Below are 26,429 nucleotides of genomic sequence, written 5' to 3'. Positions count from 1 at the left end.
TGAAACCAGACAGGGAGACAAACCATAAGAGACTCTTAATCTCAGGAAACAAACTGAGGGTTGCTAGAGGGGAGTGGGTAGGAGGGATGGGGTGGCTGGGTGACGGACACTGGGGAGGGTATGTGCTGTTAATTGTGTAAGACTGATGAGTCATAGACCTGTACCCCAAAACAAATAATACACTATATGTTAATAAAAAAAAAAAGAATTCTCAGTCATGGACTGCCATATGCATAAATTATCTTCGTGTCCCAAACACCTAATTTGTCAACAGAATTTGTTGGCTCTAGCAGAGCTAGATTTTTCTTCATTAGAAGAAAATCATAATCAGAAATCTGACTTGAGTTTCTTCTCTCTCATGAACAAGAAGCTTTCCCCACTTATACAACAAATATATATCTAATACAGTAATAATATATATCATAATAAATATGTACATATCTTTAAAATTAAATATAGAGTTCATTTTCAGTGACGTTAAAAGATTTTAAGTCCTATTTTAATTAGGATTACTGAGATTGCTGAAAAGCAGTACAAAAAAGAAATTTGATGGTGCCAGCCTGAGTCTAAAATACTCATTTAGGGGCGCCTGGGTGGCTCAGTGGGTTAAGCCGCTGCCTTTGGCTCAGGTCATGATCCCAGGTCCTGGGTTCAAGCCCCACATCGGGCTTTCTGCTCAGCAGGGAGCCTGCTTCCTCCTCTGTCTCTGCCTGCTTCTCTGCCTACTTGTGATTTCTCTCTGTCAAATAAATAAATAAAATCTTTAAAAAATAAATAAATAAATAAAATAAAATACTCATTTAATGACATACTCACCATAAATTTATAGTAACTATAACTTCATCAAGATACCTAAAATTCAAGTCACCCAAATTTTTAGCATTTAAATTTTAACTGAGATGTAGATTCTAATCCAATGGTAACTGAGTAGCCATAGTACCACACACACAAAAATTTTTTTTTGAACATCAGCTTTTTCCCTACTTCAATACCCTTGAAGAAATCTATACTCTCCTTGGAGTAATTATCGCTCAGTTAAGGACCATGACATAGAGATGTACTTCATTCTCCTGGAAGTCATCATCAGAACATACAAAGCACCAGGGAGACTTGAACATTTTCCCCACACATTCTTAAAGATGCTTTTGATGGCAGAAATATTTATTTAGGGACATTTGGGTGGCTCAGTCATTAAGCGTCTGCCTTCGGCTCAGGTCATGATCCCTGGTTCCTGTGATAGAGTCCCACATCGGGCTCCCTCCTCAGGGGGAACCCCGCTTCTCCCTCTCCCTTTGCTCCTCCCCCTGTTCATGTTTCCTCTCTAGCTGTCTCTCTCTGTCAAATAAGTAGATAAAATCTTTTTTTTTTTTTAATTTATTTAGGGCGCTTGGGTGGCTCAGTTGGTTAAGCCACCGCCTTTGGCTCAGGTCATTATCCTGGAGTTACAGGATTGAGTCCTGCATCGGGCTCCCAGGTACATGGGGAGTCTGCTTCTCCCTCTGACTTTCTCCCTTCTCCTGTTCTCTCCCTCTTTCTCTCTCTCGATCTCTCAAATAAATAAATAAAATCTTTGTGAAAAATTTACTTAGGTTAGAATTACTGACCTATGTCATGTTTGCCGTGTTTGTTCAAATCTAAGATAGCTTCGCAATGATGATTTTCAGATGTGTATTTTTTTTATAAATATATATTTATATATTTTATTTTACTTACTTATTTGACAGACAGAGATCACAAGTAGGCAGAGGCAGGCAGGGGTGGGGGGAGCAGGTTCCCTGGAGCCCGATGCAGGGCTCGATCCCAGGATGCTGGGATCATGCCTGAGCCGAAGGCAGAGGCTTTAACCCACTGAGCCACCCAGGCGCCCCCTCAGATGTGTATGTTAAGTCTAGTAGATCCAACAGACTTGAAAATATAGACATATTTACAGATATCTTTTGGGGTAATTTACCCTTATTTTAAGGGACTTCTTCAAAACCTTCTCTTGGTCTTAATTCATCTTTGCTATTAAGAAGTAAGTGAGAGCTTCATAACTAAAAGACATGGACATAAGTCAGAAGGATATTTATAACAGATTGCCTGATATTTCAACTCAGTTTTTCTACCTTGGTTTCCACATCTGTAAAATGGTAATTATATCACCAGTGACATGGGATTTGTCAAGGGTCCCCTGAAACCAACCCAGACTCCAACATTAGAATTTCACACAGATCAATACTGAATGTCAAGTAAGTCTGGGGATAATTTTACCATCTGTGGAAATCTTTCAAGATGAAACTTTTAAAAATCAATCTTCTGGGGATTATCTAGAGGCACTACTGATCTAAGAGTAAACACAATGGGGGAACTCCACCTGTAGTAATGGTAGATTAAACAATTGTAAGACACTTCCCACATACACTTCTCACAGAAAATAACTAAAAACTGAATAAGGTTTTATAAAATAAGTAAAGATTTTTGAAAGACTAACTGTGACTGACCCCAGGGTGCTCAGATTAAACACTACTCCTGGGTGTATATGTGAGGGTCTTTCCAAATGAGATTATCGTTTGAATCAGGGACTCAGGAAAGTAGGTTGCCTTCCCCAGTATGGGCTGGCATCACCAAATCTGTTGAGGGCCTGAATAGAACAAAAGGAAGAATTTGCCTCTTTTCTTCCAGTCTTACTGCTTGAGCTGAAACCCCTCATGTCATCTTCTCCTGACCTTGGATTGCTCTTTATACCATTAGCTCCCTGGGTTCCTAAGCCACCAGAAGTAGATTGAATCATACCCTCATCTTTCCTGGCTCTCCATCCTGCAGATGGCAGAATGTGTGACTTCACAGCCTCCATAACCACTTGAGACAATTCTTCAAAGTAAGTCCCTATGTCTAGATCTAACTGCTATGATCTGAGTGTTTGTGTCTCCCTCCCCACCCCCCCCCCACCAAATTCATATGTTGGCATCCTAACCCCTCAAAGATTATGAAATGAGACTTTTGGGAAGTGTAAGGAACCCCCACAAATGGATTCGTGCCTTTATAGAAGAGAATCTAGACAGAGTCCTTGCCTCTTCTACCTCGTGAGGACAGAATGGCTACAAACCAGGAAACAGGGCCCTTGCCATATGCAACCATGCTAGTGCCTTTATCTTGGACTTTCCAGCCTCCAGAACTCTGAGCAATAAATTTCTGGTTATTTATAAGCTAAATTAAAACTCTATCTATCTATGTGCCTACCTCTCTACTGCCTATTGATTCTGTTTCTCTGGAGAACACAGACTAACAGAGTAACCAAGAACTAACAGGATAGAAAGGCCTTAGCTACCAGGAAAGAGATCGAAAATCAAAGAGTTCACCAAAAACTAGAGTGGTAAGCAGCGTTTGTGCTGGTTAAGAGAGGAGGAGGCTGAGAATGAGCAGCCTTGAGAGCGTGAGCCCTCTAAGGGTTAGTACTCTCGTAAACCATCCCTATTTTAAGTTAAAAATTCCACAGACTGAACCCTAAGGAATGACTTGTATCTGGGAAAGATTAGAAGATCACTAACCAACCGTCTTTTTCACTTTTCTAGAATAACAGCAACAACAAATGTGCTATTCGCCATAAAACTCCTTGTCAGTTTTGCACAGCACTCGGCTTTGCCAGGTGGCATTTTGCCACCTTGATATTTTTTATTTCTTTTCTTTTCTTTTCTTTATTTCTAGTAGCAGCATCTCACCTTCTGATGTCCCTTGGCTAGAAGTACCTTTCCTGACTGTGTCTAGAGAATACTTTTATACACACAGCAATTTATTATTTATAAAAGCCTTGGGAAGCAGACACAGCAGGTACCATTCATACCCTGTTTTTCCACACGAAGCAGCTAAAACTCAGTTTCAGTGCTCAGGAGCACGTAAGTGAAGATGGGAACTACCACCAGAAAACTAGCTCTTTGATTCCTTACCCTGTGTTGCCCCATCCCCCCCACCCCCTGCCACCATGTTACCATAATTATCTAGAATAATAGCTTTCTACTTTCCTGGCAAAATTTCCAGTCACTCCTCAATGACGGTTTTCAAAGATCCCTGTGTTTTAGCAGGCAGTCACGCTGGCTTACCCATGCAGTTGACTGAGCCTAATGTGAAGACAACCTTGGGTTCTGTGGATGTGAGACAGGGGCCCTCTCCTGCTAACAGGCAGTGAGAAGAGGTGTGGATTCTTTTTTACTCCAGGGAAGTGACTCATTTTCAGAGTAAAAAGATGGAAATTTTTACAAATAATTTATTCTTGACCTATCCTTGTAAAATTGGTCCAAAAGAATTTTAGCAAATTCTGGAGACACAAACATCCTTCAGGTTAGAAAGTACCTCACAAGGACTCTTAAACCCGGACGCCGAATTCTGCCATACGCATATTGCTCCATTTTCTACCAGGTCTTACAAGCCAGCCCTGTGGAAAGCAAGAGAACTTGCTGGCTGTGAACTGCTGTATCAGCCCACGGGATTCCCCAACATGTCACTACATCACCGGTGTGGGGAAAATAAGGCCAATCTTTTGTGCCTCGAGGCAGCCAAAATGGTGTTGGCCCGTCTGGCACCACTCATTATAAGTTAGCTGACTTAGCCTTCCCCATCTTTCCTTTTTACTAAAATTGTGCTGTGCTGAGTATGCTCACTTATATATTTTGAAAAGTATCTTTCTGTGAAAACTAGAGCAGGGAATTTTGTCACTAAAATAATTTACATAAAGTCTCTGTTGCGCAGTCGGTTAGCACGTTTGGCTGTTAAAATAATTTACATAGACGTACACATGCAGTCTTTTCCACACATACACAGAAAGAACAAGAAGAAGAAAACTATAAAGCTCGCATGAATCCTCATTTAAAAGTGCTATAAATCGGAATACAAATAAATGTCCCACTCTGATGCTGGGAATGGTAATGAAAACCGTGATACAGATATGTGGTTTGCGGGTTTCATCATATTAAGATGCCACATAGGTAATCACTATGTCCTTAATATTTAGCTGTAGTTAAAATTTGTGAGGAAAGAATGACCAGTGGGGGTGGTCAAGGGCAGGGTAGGGTGTTGGGGAGGAGGCTAGTGAAGAGTCCACTGAATTCAGCACCAAAAGAGGCCCTTGATGAGGCTTTTTGTGAAGTGGGAAAGGGGAGTCTAGTTTTTAATGATTCCAGCTATGAACAGAGGGGAAGAAGGCACTAGAAAACACTTGTAATACATCAATCCTTGCTCTCCAGGCAGGAAAAGACAGAGGATGGTAGCTAGAGAAGGATGTAATGTAAGAGAACAAGTGCTTCATTCAAACTAACAATAAGGCTCTGGATTATTCCTTGATGTCCATAAAAACTATTTCTAGTCCATATAAACCTAACCAGATCTCAAGTGTTGAATTTAGCAAAGAGATCCCTGGGGTATTTTTTGGATCAGAAGAGAGGGTGTATGCTTCCAACTGAGTTTGGAAGAATACATACTAAAATTTGAAATTACTCTTTACTAAACTAACTGCCTATAGAAGAATTGGTTTAAGCACACAGAAGGGAAAGTTACAGAATGCTTTACCCTGCCAGTGCATACCCAAATAATAGCCTTCAATTCAACAATTGTTTGTCTCCTCTCCACCAATGCCTGTGAAGGGCAGAACTTACCCAGACTGATAACTGCCAAGCGGTAACTACATTTCTTACTGTTCTGTGAAAGTTCTGTACTGTTACACATGTTTTGGTACTTTTTTTTCCCCTTCCAAGTACCTCTATTGTGGATTTGTCCTTTAGAGTTGTACTTTATTAGCCAATGCCAGCAAAGCTCATGCACAGATGTATATCGGCCTCCCTCCCAGCAAGGATATATAAACAGTAAATGACTTACTATGATGTGCTGATACGGATCTATAAATGACATTTTGGTTTCAATTACAGGAAATCTCTTCACACTTCAAAGGTCTTCTCGGCACTCTAGCTTCTTTAAAACCTACAAAATAAACAATCACTATTGTTAAGCTTCCTCTTGGATACAGTTCCAAGATTTAAATCATGATGAACATGAACCTTCGGAAGTCAGAGTTCACCCAAGGGGACCAGAGAGACTGTTTCCAGATGTTTATAGGACCTAGTGTACACGTATAACTTAGGGGAAGGGCAAACATATTTTAATAGTACTGTTTAATTTCCACATTTATTTGTTCAAATTTATTCTGTCGGTAATTATTAGGAAACCCCAGAATTTTTTTTTTTTTTTGCATTTGCCAAGTATCTTATGAGAAGGTCACTTGAACTTACGAAAAATTAAGATTATGCTGTACTGTTTATAATTAAACAGCCATATGCCATTGTTCATTTTCTCGACTGGGCTAGTGTTACACAAATACGTGATAAGAAAGGAACATTTTTACCTTAGCTATTTGTTAAAACCTTTAAAGATACATTCATGTTAAATTTCAACTTCAGTGCGGATATTAAAAACAAAAAAAGTTTATTCATTCTAAAATACCAGCTTAATTTAGAAGCAGTTAAATAAAAATAAATGAAAAATAGGAAAAAATACTTTCCTCTATAATGACTCTATGTTATTTAAAATCAAATAAAAAAATAAAATAAAATAAAATAAAAAAATCAAATCCTCCATCATAGATTTTTTTTTTTTCCCTTGAGACTATAAAACAACATATACTTCTAGGTCAATATTCTACATGTCACATCTAATGTGGAACTTCTCAAATGCCTTTATTACTTATGATAAATAACTTTTATTTGAATTTTTTTACACAAATGGGATCTCATGAAGCATCCTTGAATTACTAAACTCATTTCTTTCATCATTTTTTAAGCAAGAAGAACAGTATGTATGTATGTATGTATGTATGTATGTATGTATGTATGTATTTTTAAAGACTTTATTTTTTTTAGAGGAGTTTTAAGTTCATAGCAAAATTGAGAAGTACAGAGATTTCCCCCACATACTCTCTGCCCCACACATGCATTCTTCCTCTCCCCTGACCGCCATCCCCTACCACAATAGGACATTTGTTAGAACTGATAAACCTACATCAACACATCATCATCACCCAGAGACCATAGTTTAGCTTAGGGTTCACTCTTCATTTTCTACATTCTATGGGTTTTGACAAATGTATAATGACCTGTGCCCTTTATCCCCTTTATCAGGGTATAGTAAGACTACTTGCACATCTTAAAAATTCTCTTTGTTTTGCCTATTCATCCCTCCCTGTCTCCCAACCACTGGCAACCACCTATCTTTCTACTATCTCCATAGTTTTGCCTTTTCCAGAATGTTACATCGTTGGAAATCATATAGTATGTACCATTTTCAGACTGGCTTCTTTTACTCAGTAAGCTGCATTTAGGAATTTTTTTTCCATGTCTTTTTATGGCTTGAAAACTCATTTCTTTTTAGACCTACATAATTTTACATGGTCTGGATGCACCACAGTTCATTTATCCATTCACCTACTGAAGGATGTCCTGGATGCTCCCAGATTTTAGCAACCGTGAATGAAGCTGCTATAAGCATCTATGTACAACTTTGTGTGTGGACTTACAACTTCATTTCCTTTGGCTAAAGATCAAGGGGCACGGATGCTGGATCACACAGTAAAAATAGGTATAGTTTGATAAGAAACCACCAACCTATCTTCCAAAGTATCTGTACCATTTTGCATTCCCGCTATCAAGATTTAATACTTCTGCGGCTCACATATTCACCCACACTGGATATTGTCAGTGTTCTAGGTTTTGGCCATTCTAATAGGAGTACAGTGTTACCTCACAGTTTCCATTTGTATTTCCCTGATGATCACATATGATGCGAGCGTCTCTTCATATTTGTTTGTCACCTGTATATCCTCTTTGGTGAAGTATCTATTAAGCTCTTTTGTCCATTTTTAAAAATCAGGCTTGTTTTGTTTTTTAATTCTTAAGCTTTAGAAGTTCTTTGTATATTTGGGATAATGGTCCTTTTTTGGATGTGTCTTTTCAAATATTTTCTGCCAGCCTGGCTTCATTATTTTGTAATATGAAAAACATGAACCAATATTGTAGGAAAGATAAAAATCACTCACAGTCCTCGATTTAAAAATTATATAAAATGAAATTCTCCCTTCTTCTTTGTTCTGGTTCATCAAGTCATTATTTTTACTGGAGAAAAAAAATTTTTTTTAATTTTATTTATATATTTGTTGGGAGGAGAGAGAGCACAAGCAGGAGAGCAGCAGGCAGAGGAAGAAGCGGGCTCCCTGGCAGAGCAAAGAGCCCGATGCGGGACTCGACCCCAGAACCCTGCGATCATGACCTGAGCCGAAGGCAGATGCTTAACTGACTGAGCCACCCAGGTGTCCCGAGAAAAAAAATTTTTAAATAGAACATTTATTTATTGTAGTCACTTGGTAAGCTCCTAAAGTTGATTTCTATCTTCTCATAGTACATTTTCATCAAGATGAAACAATCTACATTTCCTCTATATTATTAGCCCTTAGAAATGAAGCAATTTCTTTAAAAAAAATTTTTTTTAATTTACTTATTTGAGAGAGAGTGAGAGAGAAAGAGAGAGAGCATGAACAGGGCAGAGGGAGAGGGAGAAGCAGGCTCCTCACAGAGCAGGGAGCCCCATGAGGGACTCAATCCCAAGACCCTGGGATCATGACTTGAGCGAAGGCAGACATTTAAACAACTGAACCACCCAGGTGTCCCAGTGAAGCAATTTCTTAAGAAAACTCTTCTTTCAAGTTCATGACAGGCCATGTGAAGCCCCTGGGGCCAAAAGCACAAGCCTTTATGTTGCTGCAGCAGTGGTAATCCCTGAGAAGCACATGTTCCCTTTCTAGAAACTGAAAAGTCCATATGGTTGTACAGCAATGCCAGGGTACTATTATTGGGGATTCAATGCCTGAGGGAAATCAGATTATTTTCTTTACTGAAGTATCATAATTTGGAAACAAAACAAAACAAAACAAAAAAACACTGGATAAAGGATCAGAAAGACCGTGATTTAAACTCCAGTTTCACATTTTAAGACTCCGTGTATTCCACCATAAGTGGGAACAGTACTACCTTCAGTGTTGTAGTGAGGACTGATGACTGATTATAGTGAAAGGTGCCTGCCCCATAGGAAATATGAGCCACATGTAAATGCATGCAAGCTTCTGTTTCTAAAAACATTATTTTATGTTTCATTTCAATTCCAATTAGTTACCAAGTAGTGTCATGTTAGTTTCAGGTTTACAATACAGTGATTCAACAATTCCATACATCGTCTCGTCCTCCACAGGACAAGCGCCCTCCTTAAACCCCATCACCTATTTCGCCCTCCCCCTCTCCCCCCACCACACCTCCCCTCTGGTGACCCTCAGTTTGTTCTCTACAGTTAAGAGTCTGTTTCTTGGTGTGCGCGTCTCTTTTTCTCCCCTTTACTCATTTGTTTTGTTTCTTAAATTCCACATATGACTGAAATCATATGGTACTTTTCTTTCTCTAACAGCCTTATTTTGCTTAGCATCATACCCCCAGTTTCATCCATGTTGTTGCAAATGGCAAGAGTTAATTCCTTTTTTATGGCTGAATATTACTTCATTGTGTATATGTATATTGTATGTATGAATACACGTATACTATATATATACTATATATACACATATATATGTATATACTATATCTATACACACACACACAACTTCTTTGTCTATTCTTCAATCAATGGACACTTGGGGGGCTTCCATATCTTGGCTATTGTAAATAATGTTGCAATAAACATAGGGGTGCATACATCCTTCTGAATTGGTGTTTTTGTATCTTTTGGATAAATACCTTGTAGTGCCATTGCTGGATCATAGGGTAGTTCTATTTTTAACTTTTTGAGGAAACCCCATACTGTCTTCCACAGTAGCTGCAGTGTGCATTCCCATGAACAGTGCAAGAGGGTTGCTTTTTCTCTACATTTTTGCCAAAACCTGTTGTTTCTTGTGGTGTTGATCTTAGCCATTTTGACAGGTGTGAGGTGATATAACTCATTGTAGTTTTGATTTGCATTTCCCTGATGGCAAGTGACGAAGAATATCTTTTCATGAGTCTGTTGGTCATCTGGATGTCTTCTTTGGAGAAATGCCTGTTAATGTCTTCTGTGCATCTTTAATTTGGATTATTTGTTTTTCGGGTGTTGATTTTTAGAAGTTCGTTTTTGTTCTTGTTAGAGAGAGTAAGAGGGAGAGGGAGCAGCAGCAGGAGCAAGGGAGGGGGAGGGAGCAAAGGGACAGGGAGAGAATCTTAAGCAGGCTCCATGCCCTGAACAGAGCCCAAAGTGGGGCTCCATCTCATAACACTGAGATTATGATTTTAGCCAAAATCAAGAGTCAGATGCCTCACTGATTGAGCCTCCCAGGCACCGTGAGAAGTTCTTTTTTAATTTTGGATACTAACTGAGCTTTATAGGGTATATCATTTGCAAATATCTTCTCCCATTCTGTGCCTTTTAATTTATGGGTTGTTTGCTCAGCTGTGCAGAAGCTTTTTATTTTGATGTAGTCCCAACAGTTTATTTTTGCTTTTGTTTCCCTTGCCTCAGGAGACATATCTAGAAAGAAGTCTCACATTAATCCATTTTGAATTTATTTTTGTGTATGGTGTAAGAAGGTGGTCCAGTTTCATTCTTTTGTATGCTGCTGTCCAGTTTTCCCAACACCATTTGTTCAAGAGACGATCCTTTTCCCACGGGATATTCTTTCCTGTTTTGTCAAGGATTAATTGACCATACAGTTGTGGGTTTTCTATTCTGTTCTATTGGTCTGTGTGTCTGTTCTTCTGCCGGTACCATACTGTTTTGGTCGCTCCAGCTTTGTACTATAGCTTGAAGTTTAGAATTGTGATGCCTTCAACTCTTTTCTTTTTCACGGTTGCTTTAACTATTCAGGGTCTTTGTAGTTCCACATACATTTTTAGAATTGTTTGTTCTAGTTCTGTGAAAAATGCTATTGGTATTCTGATAAGGATTGCATCAAATGTGTAGATTGCTTTGGGCAGTATACACATTTTAACAATATTTGTTCTAATTGATGAGCGCTGAATGCCTTTATATTTCTTTGCATTGTTTTCAATTTCTTTCATCAGTGTTTTACAGTTTTTAGAGTACAGGTCTTTCAACTCTTTGGATAGGTTTATTCCTAGCTATCTTATGGGTTTTGGTGCAATTGGAGATGGGACTGTTTTCTTGATTTCTCTTTCTGCTGCTTCATTTTTGGTGTATAAAAATGCAAGAGATTTCTACACGTTGATTTTGTATCCTGTGACTTTACTGAATTAGTTTATCAGTTCTAACAGTTTTTTGGTGAGTCTTTGGGTTTTCTATATAAAGCATCATGCCATCTGCAAATAGTGAAGTTTGACTTCTTCCTTGCTAATCTGGATGCATTTCTTTTTATAGTCTGATTGATGTGGCTAGGACTTCCAGTGCTATGTTGAATAAAAGTGGTGAGAGCAGACATCCCCATGTTGTTCCTGACCTTAGGGGAAAAGCTCTTAAAAACAAACAACAAAAAAACCCCAAAACAACAAACTCAGTTTTTTCCCATTAAAGATGATGCCAGCTGTGGGTTTTTCATATATGCTGAACTATGCTCCCTCTAAACTTACTTTGTTGAGGGTTTTTATCATGAATAGATGCTGTACTTTGTCAAGTACATATCTTTGTCTATTGAAATGATCATACGGTTCTTATCCTTTCTCTTATCAACGTGATCAATCACTGACTGATTTGAGAATATTGAAATCACCTTGCAACCCAGGAATGAATCCCACGTGATGTGTTAAATGATTTTTTTAATGTATTGTTGGATTCGGTTTGTTAGTATTTTGTTGAGGATTTTTGCATTTATGCTCATCAGGGTTATTGCCATGGATTAAATAAGTGGTAGCTATTGGTTTGGGTATCAGGATAATATTAGTCTTATAGAAGAAATCTGGAACTTTTCATTCCTCTTCTATTTTCTGGAATAGTTTGAGGACAGCAGGTATTAATTCTTCTTTAAAAGTTTGGTAAAACCTCACACCAGTCAGAATGGCTAAAATGAACAAGTCAGGAAATGACGGATGCTAGCAAGGATGCAGAGAAAGGGGAATCCTCCTACACTGTTGGTGGGAATGCAAGCTGGTGCAACCACTCTAGAAAACAGCATGGAGGTTCCTCAAAAAGTTGAAATTAGAGCTCCCCTACGAGCCAGCAATTGCACTACTGGGTGTTTACCCTAAAGATACAAACATAGTGATCCAAAGGGACACGTGTACCTGAATGTTTATAGCAGCAATGTCCACAATAGCCAAACTATGGAAAGAACCTAGATGTCCATCCACAGATGAATGGATAAAGAAGATGTGGTATACATATTTACAATGGAATACTATGCAGCCATCAAAAGAAATGAAATCTTGCCATTTGCGATGACATGGATGGAACTAGAGGGTATTATGTTTAGCGAAATAAGTCAATCGGAGAAAGACAACTATCATATGATCTCCCTGATATGAGTTAGTGGAGATGCAACGTGGGGGGTCTGGGGGGTAAGAAAAGAATACATGAAACAAGATGGGATCGGGAGGGAGACAAACCACAATAGACTCTTAATCTCACAAAACAAACTGAGGGTTGCTGGGGGGAGGGGGGTAGGGAGAGGGTGGTGGGATTATGGACATTGGGGAGGGTATGTGCTATGGTGAGTGCTGTGAAGTGTGTAAACCTGGCGATTCACAGACCTGTACCCCTGGGGCTAATAATACATTATATGTTAATTTTTAAAAATAATTAATTAATTTAAAAAAATAAATAAAAGTTTGGTAAAATTTGCCTGTGAAACCATCTGATTCTGGACTTTTGTCCGTTGGGAATTTTTTGAATACTGATTAAGTTTCCTTGCTTGTTATCAGTCTTTTCAAACTTTCTATTTCTTCCTGTTTCATGATGTTTTGGTAATTTATACATTTCTAGGAATTTACCATTTCTTCTAGGTTGTCCAATTTTTGGCATAGTTTTTCATAATATCTCTTACAGTTGTTTAAATTTCTGTGGTGTTGGCTATTTCTCTTCTCTTGTGATTTCATTTATTTGACTCCTTTTTCTTTTTTCCTTGGTAAGTCTGGCTAGAGAGTTATCAATTTTATTGATTTTTTTCAGAGAACCGGCTCCTGGTTTCCTTGATCTGTTCTATTGTTTTTTTAGTTTCTGTATCATTTATTTTTGCTCTAATCTTTATTATGTCCTTCCTTCTGTTGGTTTTAGGTTTTGTTCATTGTTCTTTCTCTAGCTCCTTTAGGTGCAAGGTTAGGTTGTTTGAGATTTTTCTTGCTTCCTGAGGCAGGAACCACCTTTGCTGGCTCCCAAAGGTTTTGTACCATTGTGTTTTCATTTTCATTTGTTTCCACGTACTTTTTAAATTTCCTCTTTTTTGTTTTTTTAAATGTTTCTCCAGAATATAATGTGAAACTTAAAGTTGTTGTTTTTTTAAAAATTATTCTCATTTCCTAGACATTGAAGGGGTTAACAGTGATTGTGCACCCTGCTTACATCAGGGTAACTTGGGGGAGCCTCATTTAGGAACTTTATTTTATTTATTTATTTTTAAAGATTTTATTTATTTATTTGACAAAGAGAGATCACAAGTAGGCAGAGAGGCAGGCAGAGAGAGAGGAGGAAGCAGGCTCCCCGCTGAGCAAAGAGCCCGATGCAGGGCTTGATCCCAGGACCCTGGGATCATGACCTGAGCCAAAGGCAGAGGCTTTAACCCACTGAGCCACCCCGCACCCCTTAAATTTCCTCTTTTATTTCCAGGTCGACCCATTCATTGTTTGTAGCATGTTATTTAACCTCCATGTCTCTGTGGTCTTTTCAGGTTTTTTTCTTGTGGTTGTTTTCTAGTTTTATCGTGTTGTGGTCAGAGAAGATATATGTAGGACTCTGAGCTTATTGAATTTGTTGAGGCAGATTTTGGGGGCTAATATGTGATCTATTCTGGAGAATATTCCATGTGAAACTGAAAATGTGTATTCTGCTGTTTTTGGACAGAATGTTCTGAAAATATCTGTGAAATACATCTGGTCCAGTGTGTCATTCAAAGCCACTGTTTCCTTCTTGATTTTCCATTTAGATGAGCTGTCTACTGAGGTAAGTAGGGCATTAAAGTCCCCTATTACTACTGTATTATTACTGATTAGTTCCCTTAGGTTTGTTATTAACTGTTTTATGTGTTTGAGTACTTCTATGCTGGGTGCATAAATACTTACAGTTATTTTATCTTCTTGTTGGATTGCCCCCTTTGTTATTATATAGTGTCTTTCTTTGTCTCTTATTACAGTCTTTGTTTTAAAGTCTATTTTGTCCAAAACAAATATTGCTACTCTGGGTTTCTTTTGACATCCACGTGCATGATAGAGGTTTCTCCATCTCCTTACTTTTTTTTTAAGATTTTATTTATCTATTGAACAGAGAGAGAGAGATTACAAATAGGCAGAGAGGCAGGCAGAGAGAGAGGAGGAAGCAGGCTCCCCCCTGAGCAGAGAGCCCAAAGAGGGGCTCAATCCCAGGACCCTGAGATCATGACCTGAGCTGAAGGCAGAGGCTTAACCCACTGAGCCACCCAGGCGCCCCGCCATCCCCTTACTTTCAATCTGAAGGTGTCTTTAGGTCTAAAATGAGTCCCTTATAGGCAGCACATAGATAAGCCTTGTTTTTTAATCCATTCTGTCAACTTATATCTTTGAATTGGAGTGCTTAGTCAATTTACATTCAGAGTAATTATTGACAGATATGTATTTATTGCCATTTTATTATTGGTTTTGCAGCTGTTTCTGAAGACATTCTCTGATTCTTCCTCTCCTTGATTTTTGCTGATTTCCTTTACTGAAAGAAATATACTGATTTCTTTCTCTTTATTCTTTGCATGTTTATTAGTGGTTTTGATACATGGTTACCATTAGGTTTGTATGTAACCTCTTTTGCATATAGCAGTCTATATTAAGTTGATGGCCATTTAAGTTTGAACTCATTCTTTTTCCCTCCCATCCCAACATTTTAGGTATATATGACATTTTCTATCCTTTTTTTGTGAGTTCATTGACTTTTTACAGAAATACTCATTTGTACTGCTTTTGTGTTGCAAGTTCCCTTTATAAAATCAAGATTACATAGACCAACCACTAATACCTATACCTTTGCTTTGAAAGATGTACTGTTTGCTTGTAATTATTGTTGAAAATTAAAACATGTTGATGGAGTCATTGTTCAACAAACAACAAACAAGTACCTACCATATACCTATAAAACACTCTGTCCTGGGAAGCAAGTAGTGAGACAAACCATTTGTGCTCTAGACTTCTTACATTACATTACCCATTGTGGAATGCTGAAAGGTCATCAGGACCATAGTAATTATTCTCACCAAAATCTGCATGTTGAAAGCAATACAAATGGCAGTGACATGGCAAAGAGTATCTTCTCTACAGAAAGTTGTGTAGCCTTTCAATTCACAAACAGTAGCTTTACACAAGAGATCATCTGCCTAGTCTATGCTAGGCGTGAGAATGCAAGGGTGAATAAGGCATGACTTCTGCCTACAGTAAGCATAAGGTAACGCAGGGGTGGCAGTAACTACAACCTGGCCTGGTACTTCATGCTCACATGTTGCAAAAGCTACACCACTCTCTATAATTAATGTCTAGAGTTGGAAAGGACTCTTGAAACTCACTCCTCTAAAAAAATATTTCCAGTGGTTTCCTATTCCTTTATTCTAAAGTTAGAAACCTTTCTATCTATTCCGTACCTATTATGTGGCTTTCATACCTATTTATGGCAAACCAAAGTAGGAAAACCTTTTGATATCACAACACAAATGTATATACACACATATATCAATAAAATATGGAAGCAAATTTGATTTGACAGTTTTACAAAGAACTACAAATCCTAAGTTTTATTCTTTATATTCTAAGTTTTATTTATTAAGATCATGTGTTTAAATCTGATAGCAGCTCACCAAATTGATTTCACGACCCATTAATGGAAGTTTGAAGTTAGTGGTCTAATGACTTCCAGATGATTTCTATCAACTTCCTCTGTCTTATCCCCCCACCCTCCCCTTTTCTTTTTATCCTATGGCCACACTGTTTTCCTTCCTTTCTTCAATGGTGTCATACTCTTGTCCACTCAGGGCTGTAACTTACCACTTCTCTCTATCCATTTATTCAACAAATATTTAAGACATAACTTCTGTGTGTCAAGCACTATTCCAGTGTCTGGAGAAGTAAAAGTGAAATGAACTCCCTCTCTCCCGTCTTTTTTTTTTTTTTTTTTTTACAGAAAGCAGAACTGATACTTCGGAAGAGAAGAGACTTGTACTCAAAATATTTAGAGGAAATGTGTAGCTGGCACCCAAAGTTTGGAGTCAGCAACTCTATTTCCTTTTCTCATTTCCAGCAACTCCATTCATGATCACTGGGCTTACCACCTAACTCCTAAGTATTCACCACCACTGTTACTACTGTATCCAGCAGCAAGATCTGGATAGAGGCACCCCCAACATTAAAGCCAAAAGCAAGAAATAGGTTTATGACAGCTAAATGTCCATGTCTATTAGGTTAGAAATTAAAAGGTAAATAGAGAGTAAACGAACATAACTCATGGCGGTTAATCCTAGAGCAACAGGCTTTTGCGCTTTAAATCTATTCAGGGCTATGTCTTCTCCAATCTTGGTGAAACCTCGGTCAGTCTCAGAATATTTCTGTTAAAAATTTATATACAGGGGCACCAGGGCAAGGGCTCAGTGGGTTAAGCCTCTGCCTTTGGCTCAGGTCACGATCTCAGGATCCTGGGATTGAGCCCCGCATCGGGCTCTCTGCTCAGCAGGGAACCTGCTTCCCCCTCTCTGCCTGCTTACTCTCTCTCTCTCTCTCTCTGTCAAATAAACAAATAAATAAAATCTTAAAAATATATATATATCAGTTTTATATATAATTATATATATCAGTTTTTTATATATCATATATATGTGATATATATTGATATGTCAATATATATCAGCTTTATATATAATTATATATAATATATATCCTATACATGATATATATAATTTCTAAATATATATATTTAGAAATTAAAATGCTAGGCCCACGTATTCATCCAAAACTATACTTGATTTAGAGTTGAAGTTTTTCTCCTCCTTAAACTAGAGCTTTTGGGAAAGGTAAGGCCATTGGCTTCTCTCCACTTCTGTCTACAGTCTAACCCTTCTAACTCGTAAACACGGGTTTTTAACCCCTCATGGCTGGAGAAGGCTGGCAAAGATACAGGAGCAAAAAACTTACTACTTCACTCTACTCTCATAAGCAGGCTTTGTGATCTCTGGGCCTGGCATATATTGAAGCTGATTCCTTGTCTCATAAATACATGCTTTTGTGAATTCTTCTGAGATACTCTACTTTCAAGATCTCTTCCTTGTATTTGCTAGCATGTGGCAAAGCATCTCTATTGTAGCTGGGGGCTCGTGCTTTCTTCGAAGCCCCCACGCATCCTGTGGTCTTTGTCCACAGGTCTTCTTCTGAGGTTCGCTCACTCTACCAGGCAAAACCCCTGTGTAGGATTTAAGATCCTTTCCCACAGTTCTCTTCAGTCCACAGAGAATACTGACAATTGCTTCCTTTCCTCAACAGACTGAGAACGCAACTGCTTCCCAGATGAAACTCCGTATCCCGCTGCCTGTGACCCTTCATGTTTCTTAAGTCTAACTAGACACCAGCCTACAGAGGAGACACATGTTAAAGTCTCTGAAAAACTTTCTGAGTAGTCTCTTTAAAGGCCCTTCTCTTGATTGAGGGTTAGGAGGTATATTCCTCCCAGATCTCCTCAGCAAAGGAAGGATTCTAAAGGATTCTATTCCAAGCAGTTCTCTCCACAACAAACAAACAAATAAACAAACAACACAGAACTCTCTCAAAGTCCTCCTCACACCTCTACCGTTCTAAGCTTTAATATCTGTGAAGTAGGTAGTAAGTTAGTATGTTATTTTAAAGTTAAATACTGTTCATGTCCACCTGCTTTTTTTCAAAGTGTAAAAGGATAGGCTGTATCACAACCTATTTTAGTATTTGATATTCTAGGTCTTATACCTTAGAGTCTTGACCAAAACTTCCACTTTAAAGTTTCACCTTAAAGTGTAATACGTAGGTGTGCCAACTTCCAAAATGGCAGAATGAGGAACTTGGGAAATCCTCTTTCTAAAAAGCAGATAGAACTGGTCAGAGTTATAAACAACTCTGGAAACTAACTGGAGAAGTTAAAAGCACTTATTTTTTAAAAAAAACCTATGAAATTTCTAGTCAATGGTATTGTAATAGCATTATATTGGTGACAGCTGGTAGCCACACTTGTGGTGAGCACAGCATAACACTCAGACTTGCTGAATGGGTATATCATACACTTGAAACTAATGTAAATTGTATATTAACCACACTTCCATTTACAAAAAAAAAAAGTCTCAGTAAAAGCAATGAGAATCTGTGACATTTTAGCAAGAAGTTTCTCCCACCATCCTACAGTTCCCCAGCATAGAAGTTCTAGCTGGGAAGATAGGACGGTCCTGAGATTCATAGCTCTGTTGCCTTTCTCTTTGGGGGAGAGAGGTGGTAACTGTATTTCGAACAAAGCATGGGAAGTTCCACGACCAGAGATGTTGTCAAAACCCACAGAGATACAGTAGCAAACAACGTGGGAAGTTTAATGCTAGCATCAGGCCATACTGGCGGACCATTCAGAACTGCAGACCATTCAGAAATTTCAGAACAAGATTTGGAGGAGGAGATAAAACAAAGAGCACCTTGAAAAGGCCCACTTACTCCTGGTCTGGAAGGCTGTGTGTATATGCAAGGCTGCACCTCCTAAGAAGAAAGCTAAGAGGGCTCAGCGAAATACTCCCTAAAAGTGACGACTTGCAAATGCAGAAAGAAAAAACCAGGGAGAACTCGTAATTTCCCTGTATTCCGAAAGTATTCTCCAGGCCACATGATGATTAAACAGGAAAAGGTAGACTTACTTGGTCAAGATGTGTAAGTAAACCTTCAGCTATCACTGGCTGACAGCAAAACCATGCTGGCCCAGGGGCAGCGCTTAGGAAACAAGGCTTAAAAATACAAATGAAAAGTGAAATCTGAGCTGACACATCAGACTTCAGAGTCTGAACACTGGAGGGGAAGGCTCAATCGACTGAGCTGAAGAAGTCACTGAAACAAACCCGCCGCACAAACCTCCAGGAGGAAGGGTGAGATTCCCTACGTGCTACAGTTTCTAACCCAGAAGTTTCAGTTTTCAACAACAGAAACAAACCAACCCAGGAAAATGTAAGCCAGACACAGGAAAGAAAAGCAACCAATAATAACCATCCCTGAGAGACTCCAGATTATGAACCAAACATATGTCACAGCGTGTGTTACACATATGTTCACAGAATTAAAGGAAACCAGAAAGAATGAAAGGAAAGTAAGACATTATAACATAGCAATAAAGAGGTACAGACATTAGAAAAAATAACCAAGTGGAAATTCTGGCATTAAAATATAACTGCGGAGTGCCTGGGAGGCTCAGTCGTTAAACATCTGCCTTTGGCTCAGGTCATGATCCCAGGGTCCTGGGATCGAGCCCCACATAGGGCTCTCTGCTCGGCAGGGAGCCTGCTTTCCCTCTCCTAGTCTCCCTGCTTGTGTTCCCCTCTCTCACTGTCTCTCTCTCTCTGTCAAATAAATAAATAGGGGTGCCTGGGTGGCTCAGTGGGTTAAAGCCTCTGCCTTTGGCTTGGGTCATGATCCCAGGGTCCTGGGATTGAGCCCCGCATCAGGCTCTCTGCTCAGCAGGGAGCTTGCTTCCTCCCACCTCTCTCTACCTGCTGCTCTGCCTACTTGTGATCCCTCTCTGCCAAAAAAAAAAAAAAAAAAAAAAAAAATAAAAAAAAATTAAAAAAAATAAATAAAATCTCTAAAACAAATAACTGAAATGAAAATTCACTACAGAGGATAAACAGCACACTTAAGCTTTCAGAAAAATCAGTGGACTTAAAGATGCATGAAGAGACATGATTTAATCTGAAGAATAGAAAGAAAAATAATTAAAAAAAAAAAAAAGAGAAAGATGAACAAAGGGGCGCCTGTGTGGCTCAGTGGGTTAAAGCCTCTGCCTTCGGTTCATTCATGGTTTCAGGGTCCTGGGATCGAGTCCCCGCATCTCATCGGGCTCTCTGCTCAGCGGGGAGTCTGCTTCCCCCTCTCTCTCTGCCTGCCTCTCTGCCTACTTGTGATCTCTCTCTGTCAAATAAATAAGTAAAAATCTAAAAAAAAAAAAAGGAAAACGAACAAAGCCTTAAAGCCTGGGGGCAACATCAAGTGTATTAATTTGCATGCAAATGAAATCTCAGTGGAGAAGAGAGGGAAAGGAAAGAAAAAATATTTGAAGAAATAATAGCTGAAAATTCCCCCAATCTGAATAAAACCATGTCGAAAAGCACAACCAATTTCAAGTCAGATAAACACAAAGGAATTCAAACCGATACACATCATAGTCAATCCGTTGAGATTTCAAAACAAAATCTTGGAAGTCACAAGAAAAAAAAGGTTCATCGTGTATAAGGTGACCACGACAAGAGGAAAATCTGAACTCTCATTAGAACAGAGGCTTGAAGGCAGTGTGAGGTCATATTCGAAATGCTAAAAGCACAAAACTATTAAGTAAGATACTATATCCAACAAAATAAAGAGAAATAAAGACATTCCCACATCAGTAAAGCCTGAAAGAATTTTTTGCTGGGAGAGAAGCATTCATGGGAATAGTGAGGAAAACTTTGGTTGGAAAGAAGTGATCCCAGACAGTAAGTCAAAAATCATACAAAGAAACTGAGAGCCTACAAATCATACAAACAGTTTTACAAGATGGTGAAATACAGCTTTCTATTTTCTTCTCCTACTGATTTTGAAGTCAACTACATTAAAATAGTAATTATAAAATTGTACTATTGGGCTTATTCAAAGATGTCATATACAGAGATGCTTGGGTGGCTCCATCCGTTGAGTGTCAGCTCAGGTCATCATCCCGGGGTTCTGGGATTAAATGCCACATCAGGCTCCTTGCTCAGCGGGGAGCCTGCCTCTTCCTCTGCCTGCCGCTAACCCACTTGTGCCCTGTCTCTCTCTGACAAATAAATAAAATCTTTTTTAAAAATTAAAAAAAAAAGATGTCATATATATGCAAATAATAGTCCAAAAGAAGAGGGAGGATATGCCGCTATAATGGAGTAAAGATATAATACCAGATGATAATCGATATAAAATATTCCACATAGTTTGTCTCTTTTTATTCTCAAGCTTCTTTAAAAGACACTGAATATATAAAGCAATCAGTCATAATACTGTATTTCTGGGCTTATAACATTTACAGACTTAATAGGTATGAAAATATGATAATAACTGCACAAAGGAGGACTGGAACTATAGCACACCAAAGTTTCTATATTTTACCTGAATTAAGTTATTATTACATAAAGTAGATTATAATAAATTAAGGAGCATCTAGAAATAATTCCTAGAGAGAAAGCACTACAAAAATCACTCAAAAATACAGTTAATACATCAACAAAGGAACTGAAACAGGTCACTGGAAACTATCTCCTTAACATGAGGAAATACAGGAACAACAAAGAAATGAGACATAAAGAAAACTGAAAGCAAAATGGTGAATGGAAACACAGCCATAACTATAACAACATTAAATGCAAATGGATTTAACACTCCAATCAAAAGCCAGAGATTGCCATCCTAGATAAAACCGAATACTTACAAAAGAACAATGGAATTCAAATAAGATTTGTAGTTTCGTTAATAGCCTTATGCGGATGTCAGTTTCCTGAGTTTGATAGTGTACTCTGGTTATGGGAAATATTAGACTGGGGAAATCTAGCTAAAGGGTATATGGGAACTCTGTGATATTTTTGCAATTTCTTATCTTAAATGATTTCAAAATTAAAATGTCATTTAAAAATCCAACACATGTGGATGGATCTAATTTATATGTGCAATTTTCATTCCAAAGTTAACTTCTAAAAAAGTCACAAAACAGTCATATGGGAAAACTGACTAAAGTCTACTTCCTTCAGGGTAAAATTACTGGTCATTATTGTTAAGACAGTGACAGCATTTTCAATTCCAGTTACAAACAGGCATCCTTTCATCCTTTTTTCCCCCTGGTAGTAGTAGTAGTAGATATTTTAGGTTTTTGTGAAATTAAGGCATTCTGTCCAGCTAGCCACATTACACACTGGGAAAATGTTTTTTTCCCCACAACTGGCTCAGTCCTGGAAATCTTACTGCAACTAGGTTGCACAACCATTATCATGAATGCTCATAAAACAGTAGTTTCGGGGGTTTTGTGTTTTGTTTTTTATAACTAAGCTGAATGACCAGTCTTGGTGAGTGTACAGTCTGAAGTGAGAGACAGAAAGCTCATGTTTTCTTTAATTTCTTTTTCTTTCTTTCTTTCTTTCTTCCTTTCTCTTTCTTTCTTTCTTTTTTCTTTTTTTTTTTTTTTTTGGCTTCCCTGTCATTAAAAACTTTCTAGAACACTAATGAGAGGGAAATTTGGATACGTTTTTTAACATACTTGCCTGTGCAATGCAACTTTTGGCTTTCCATGAATGCTTAATAGTATGAGGTCTGTCCAAAACCCTTCTAGTCATGTTGTCAGGGCAAGACAGGCTTCTCTGGGGAAAGTAAGCAAGAACCCGAAAGACAGACTGGAGTGCTTTGTCAATACTCTTTCCTGCATAGAGCGACAGGACAACAGGGAGTGAAGGCAATAGTACCAGGTTTGTGGCATCTGTTGGAAAGAAGGATAGAAAAGCAAAGGGTCCTCTCCTCTTCCCTGTCATTTCATTGTATAACAGAACACAGGAGGTAATAAGGGGCCCAGCACAAAAGTGGGAGCAGGCTTTCCTGCCGGAGCCAGACCGATCTAAGTTCAAGCTTGTCTCCTCCTTTCTCTGACTGTAGGATCCTGATCCTCAGATTCCTTATGGGTAAAATGGGGGACATGTCTCCCACCCCTCACAGAGGCAGTCGGATAATGAAATGAGAGACCGTGTGTCAGTCATTCAGCACAGAACCCAATGGGTCATCATTGCACAAAATTATCATTTTGTTATTATTGTTGTTGCTTATGAAACCACTGCTTTCCCCTCAAATTGCTTCAATTTCCTGAGATTTATTTGGCTTTTTGGAAATTTCTTAAAAATTCAAGTAGGCAAATTTGTTAAGTACATCTTATGTACTTTTTCATACTCAATAATGAGTTTTATTTTTCAATTGTATTTTTTTTTAATTTTTAAAGATTTTATGTATATCACAGGGAGAGAGAGAGAGAGCACAAGCAGAAGAGAAGAAAAGCAGGCAGAGGGAGAGGGAGAAACAGACTCCCTACTGAGTAGGGAGCCTGACGGGGGGCCAGATCCCAGGACTCTGGGATCATGACCCAAACTGAAGGCAGCCACTTACCCAACTGAGCCATTCAGGTGCTCCTCAAAAATGAGTTCTAATAAAGATTAAGAAATACTCCTGTTTCTGATCTGTTAAAATTTAAAAAAAAAAAAAAAAAAAAAAAAAAAACACTGGCCACTTGCTTTTCTCAAAGCAGGAGACAGAAAGAGGTTCCAAAGGCAAAAAGAGCAGTGCACTATCATTTCCACCATCTTCATCCTTGTATAGATATACAGTCACAATGGCATGACTAAAATTTTAAATTCTTGCATTATTTTGCTAGAATTTTTTAAAAATCTTGGGCCAAGCAAGAGTTTACTTCATTAACAGGCACAGAGAAATAAACAACAGGAATTAAGATAGGTAAATGAGATGTTTTGTATTAGAAATGTCTCTCAAGCCATATTCTCAGTTCAGTATGGAAAACCTGTTAAGAGAACTTCCCTATTCCCAAGGAAATCTAAAAGCGTGCCACCAGATACAAAGATGCAGAATAATGAGTTACATCTGTTTCCCAAACCAGGAACCCAATGGTATGGAACTTGCCTCTACATCCCACAGAGAGACACCCAGTCTCTGTGGCTAATGTCCATGCTATTCCTGTTGAATTGACTTTTTCTGCTATTTTTGTTCCTAGGTCTCTGACACTGCTTTTTTCTCTCTCAAATTTCTATTATTGGAAGTTCATTATGTACATACACAAGTATATAGGGAGAATATCAGCTAGAGTTTCAGAGAAGGAAAAGAGTCGGTGGTTTCAAAGAGGAAAAAAGGCTAGAGGGGAAAGGTACTGGCTAAGCTGATACTTGAACTCATGATCAAGCTTCAATGTACGGAAGGGGGAAACAGAAACAGTTCCTCTAGGAAAACAACGTGAACAGAGAGCTGCACCCGCGTTGGAAATGCTCTGTCCACCTCAGGCTCCCCAGGTGCTGCCCCCTGCCCTCACCTTCTCTATGGGATAGTCTTGGCCTATCTTCCAGGTTGCGCCATAAACTTACTCTCTGAAGCAAACCATCTCTTTATCTACCAGGTTAGGAGCCCTGTATTTCTTCGTGATCTCTCTCACCACACTGTTGTACATTACATTTCCATCACACGCAGCGTGTGCCGGCCCTCACTGTGTGCAACATGGTAAGTTCCAGCGCTTTCTCCCTGTATTTCTGTCTAACCCAGATGATCAGTTACTATGAACTGAAATGATGAATGAACGAACTTGGGAATTTGTATGGTGTATGGGGGGGATGGGGGAAGGAAACCACAGATGAGGTCTTGTGTTGAGAAATAAGGGGAAGCAAAGCCTATTTATAGATCCTAGAATGACAAATTGGAAGATGTCTTAGTAACTGCTAATTTGCTTACTTAATTTTTAAAAGTTCACACTCAGTAAATACTTCCTAGGGGCCAGGTACCATGCTGAGTGATTTATATACACTACCTCCTTTCATCTTTGTAACAAGAGAGGGATCATTATCACCACTTAAGAAATTTAAAAAAAAAAAGTAATCTTTAGAAAGCTTAAGTGATTTGCCTAATTGACAACTTTTTTTTTTTTAAGTTTTATTTATTTATTTGACAGACAGAGATCACGAGTAGGCAGAGAGGCAGGCAGAAAGACAGAGGGAAGCAGGCTCCCCGCTGAACAGAGAGCCTGATGCGGGGCTCGATTCCAGGACCCTGAGATCATGACCTGAGCCAAAGGCAGAGCTTTAATCTACTGAGCCACCCAGGCGCCCCCCTAATTGACAACTTAAATGGAGGCGGACAGTCTCCCTTACAATGCTCTACAAGAGAACACCGGTCTCCGGGGAAGACTAAGAAACTTTCCCAGGTCATCTGGAGTCACAGGGGCTGAGCTGGCCCTAGAAGCCTGACACTCTGCCTCCTATCAAATTCTTTCTCTGCCATTCTGCCACTCCATGAAAGACCCTGAAGGACAGTAGAGCTTTGGAAACATTATAAAATAGCAACAGCCTATGACAGAATCTGAGCAGGGAGACGGCACGATGGAAGGGATGCCCTGTATTAGTTTGCTAGGGCTCTGGTAATGAGATGCCATACAGTAGGGGGCCTAGACAAACAGGAACTTATTTTCTCACAGTTCTAGAAGCTAGTAGTCTAAGATGGATGTGTTGGCAGGTCTGCTTTTTTCTGAGGCCTCTCTCATTGGCTTACAGATGGCCACCTTCGCCCTGTGACCTCACACAGTCTTTGCTCTGGGCCCACAGGTCACTGGTGTCTCCATATGCATCCAAAATTCTTCTTAAAGAGAACCCGGTCTTGGGACAGCTGGGTGGCTCACTTGGTTAAGTGGCTGCTTTTGGCTCAGGTCATGATCCCAGAAGCCTGGGATCGAGTCCCACATCGGGCTCCTTGCTCGGCAGGGAGCCTGCTTCTCCCTCTGCCTCTGCCTGCCTCTCTGTCTGCCTGTGCTCCCTCCCTCTCTCTCTCTGACAAATAAATAAATAAAATCTTAAAAAAAAAAAAAAAAAGAACCCAGTCAGACTGGATTAAGAGCCAATCTAAGGGCATCATTTTGGCTTTCCTGCCTCTTTAATGGCCCTATTTCTGAATGCAGACGTATTCTGAGATATGGAGGGTAGAGCTTCAACATATCAATGGAGGGGGAGCACAATTCCATTTAAAACACCAATAATATTGGGGTGTGTGGGTGGCTCAGTTGGTTAAGCCACCCACACATATATATTTTTATTATATAAAAATTTATATTATTTAAATATAAATATTTATAAATAAATATTTATATTAATTTATAAATAAATAAAATCTTAAAATAAATAAATAAAACACACCAATAACATAAACACAGCAGTTAAGTAAAGCAGCCTACAACTGTTAATAGAAAAATGTGGTGCTTGGAGAGGAAGGGACATAACCAGC

General features: G+C 38.8%; 1 protein-coding gene across 1 annotated transcript in view; it reads right to left on the bottom strand.

Annotated features, from left to right (window-relative positions):
* Positions 1 to 26,429, bottom strand: part of PLA2G4A (phospholipase A2 group IVA) — a 169,895-nt gene that overhangs the window by 129,490 nt on the left and 13,976 nt on the right. Inside the window, exon 3 of the mRNA XM_047705424.1 lies at positions 5,845 to 5,946. Within this exon, the coding sequence (XP_047561380.1) occupies positions 5,845 to 5,877 (33 nt within the window). The 5' untranslated portion in view covers positions 5,878 to 5,946. The remainder of the gene's footprint in view (positions 1 to 5,844; positions 5,947 to 26,429) is intronic.

The sequence above is a fragment of the Lutra lutra genome, chromosome 15 (genome assembly GCF_902655055.1).
Source record: "Lutra lutra chromosome 15, mLutLut1.2, whole genome shotgun sequence".
NCBI classification, from domain to species: Eukaryota; Metazoa; Chordata; class Mammalia; order Carnivora; family Mustelidae; genus Lutra; species Lutra lutra.
Note: the sequence above shows the minus strand (reverse complement) of the source record. Positions and strands in the feature narration are given on the sequence as shown.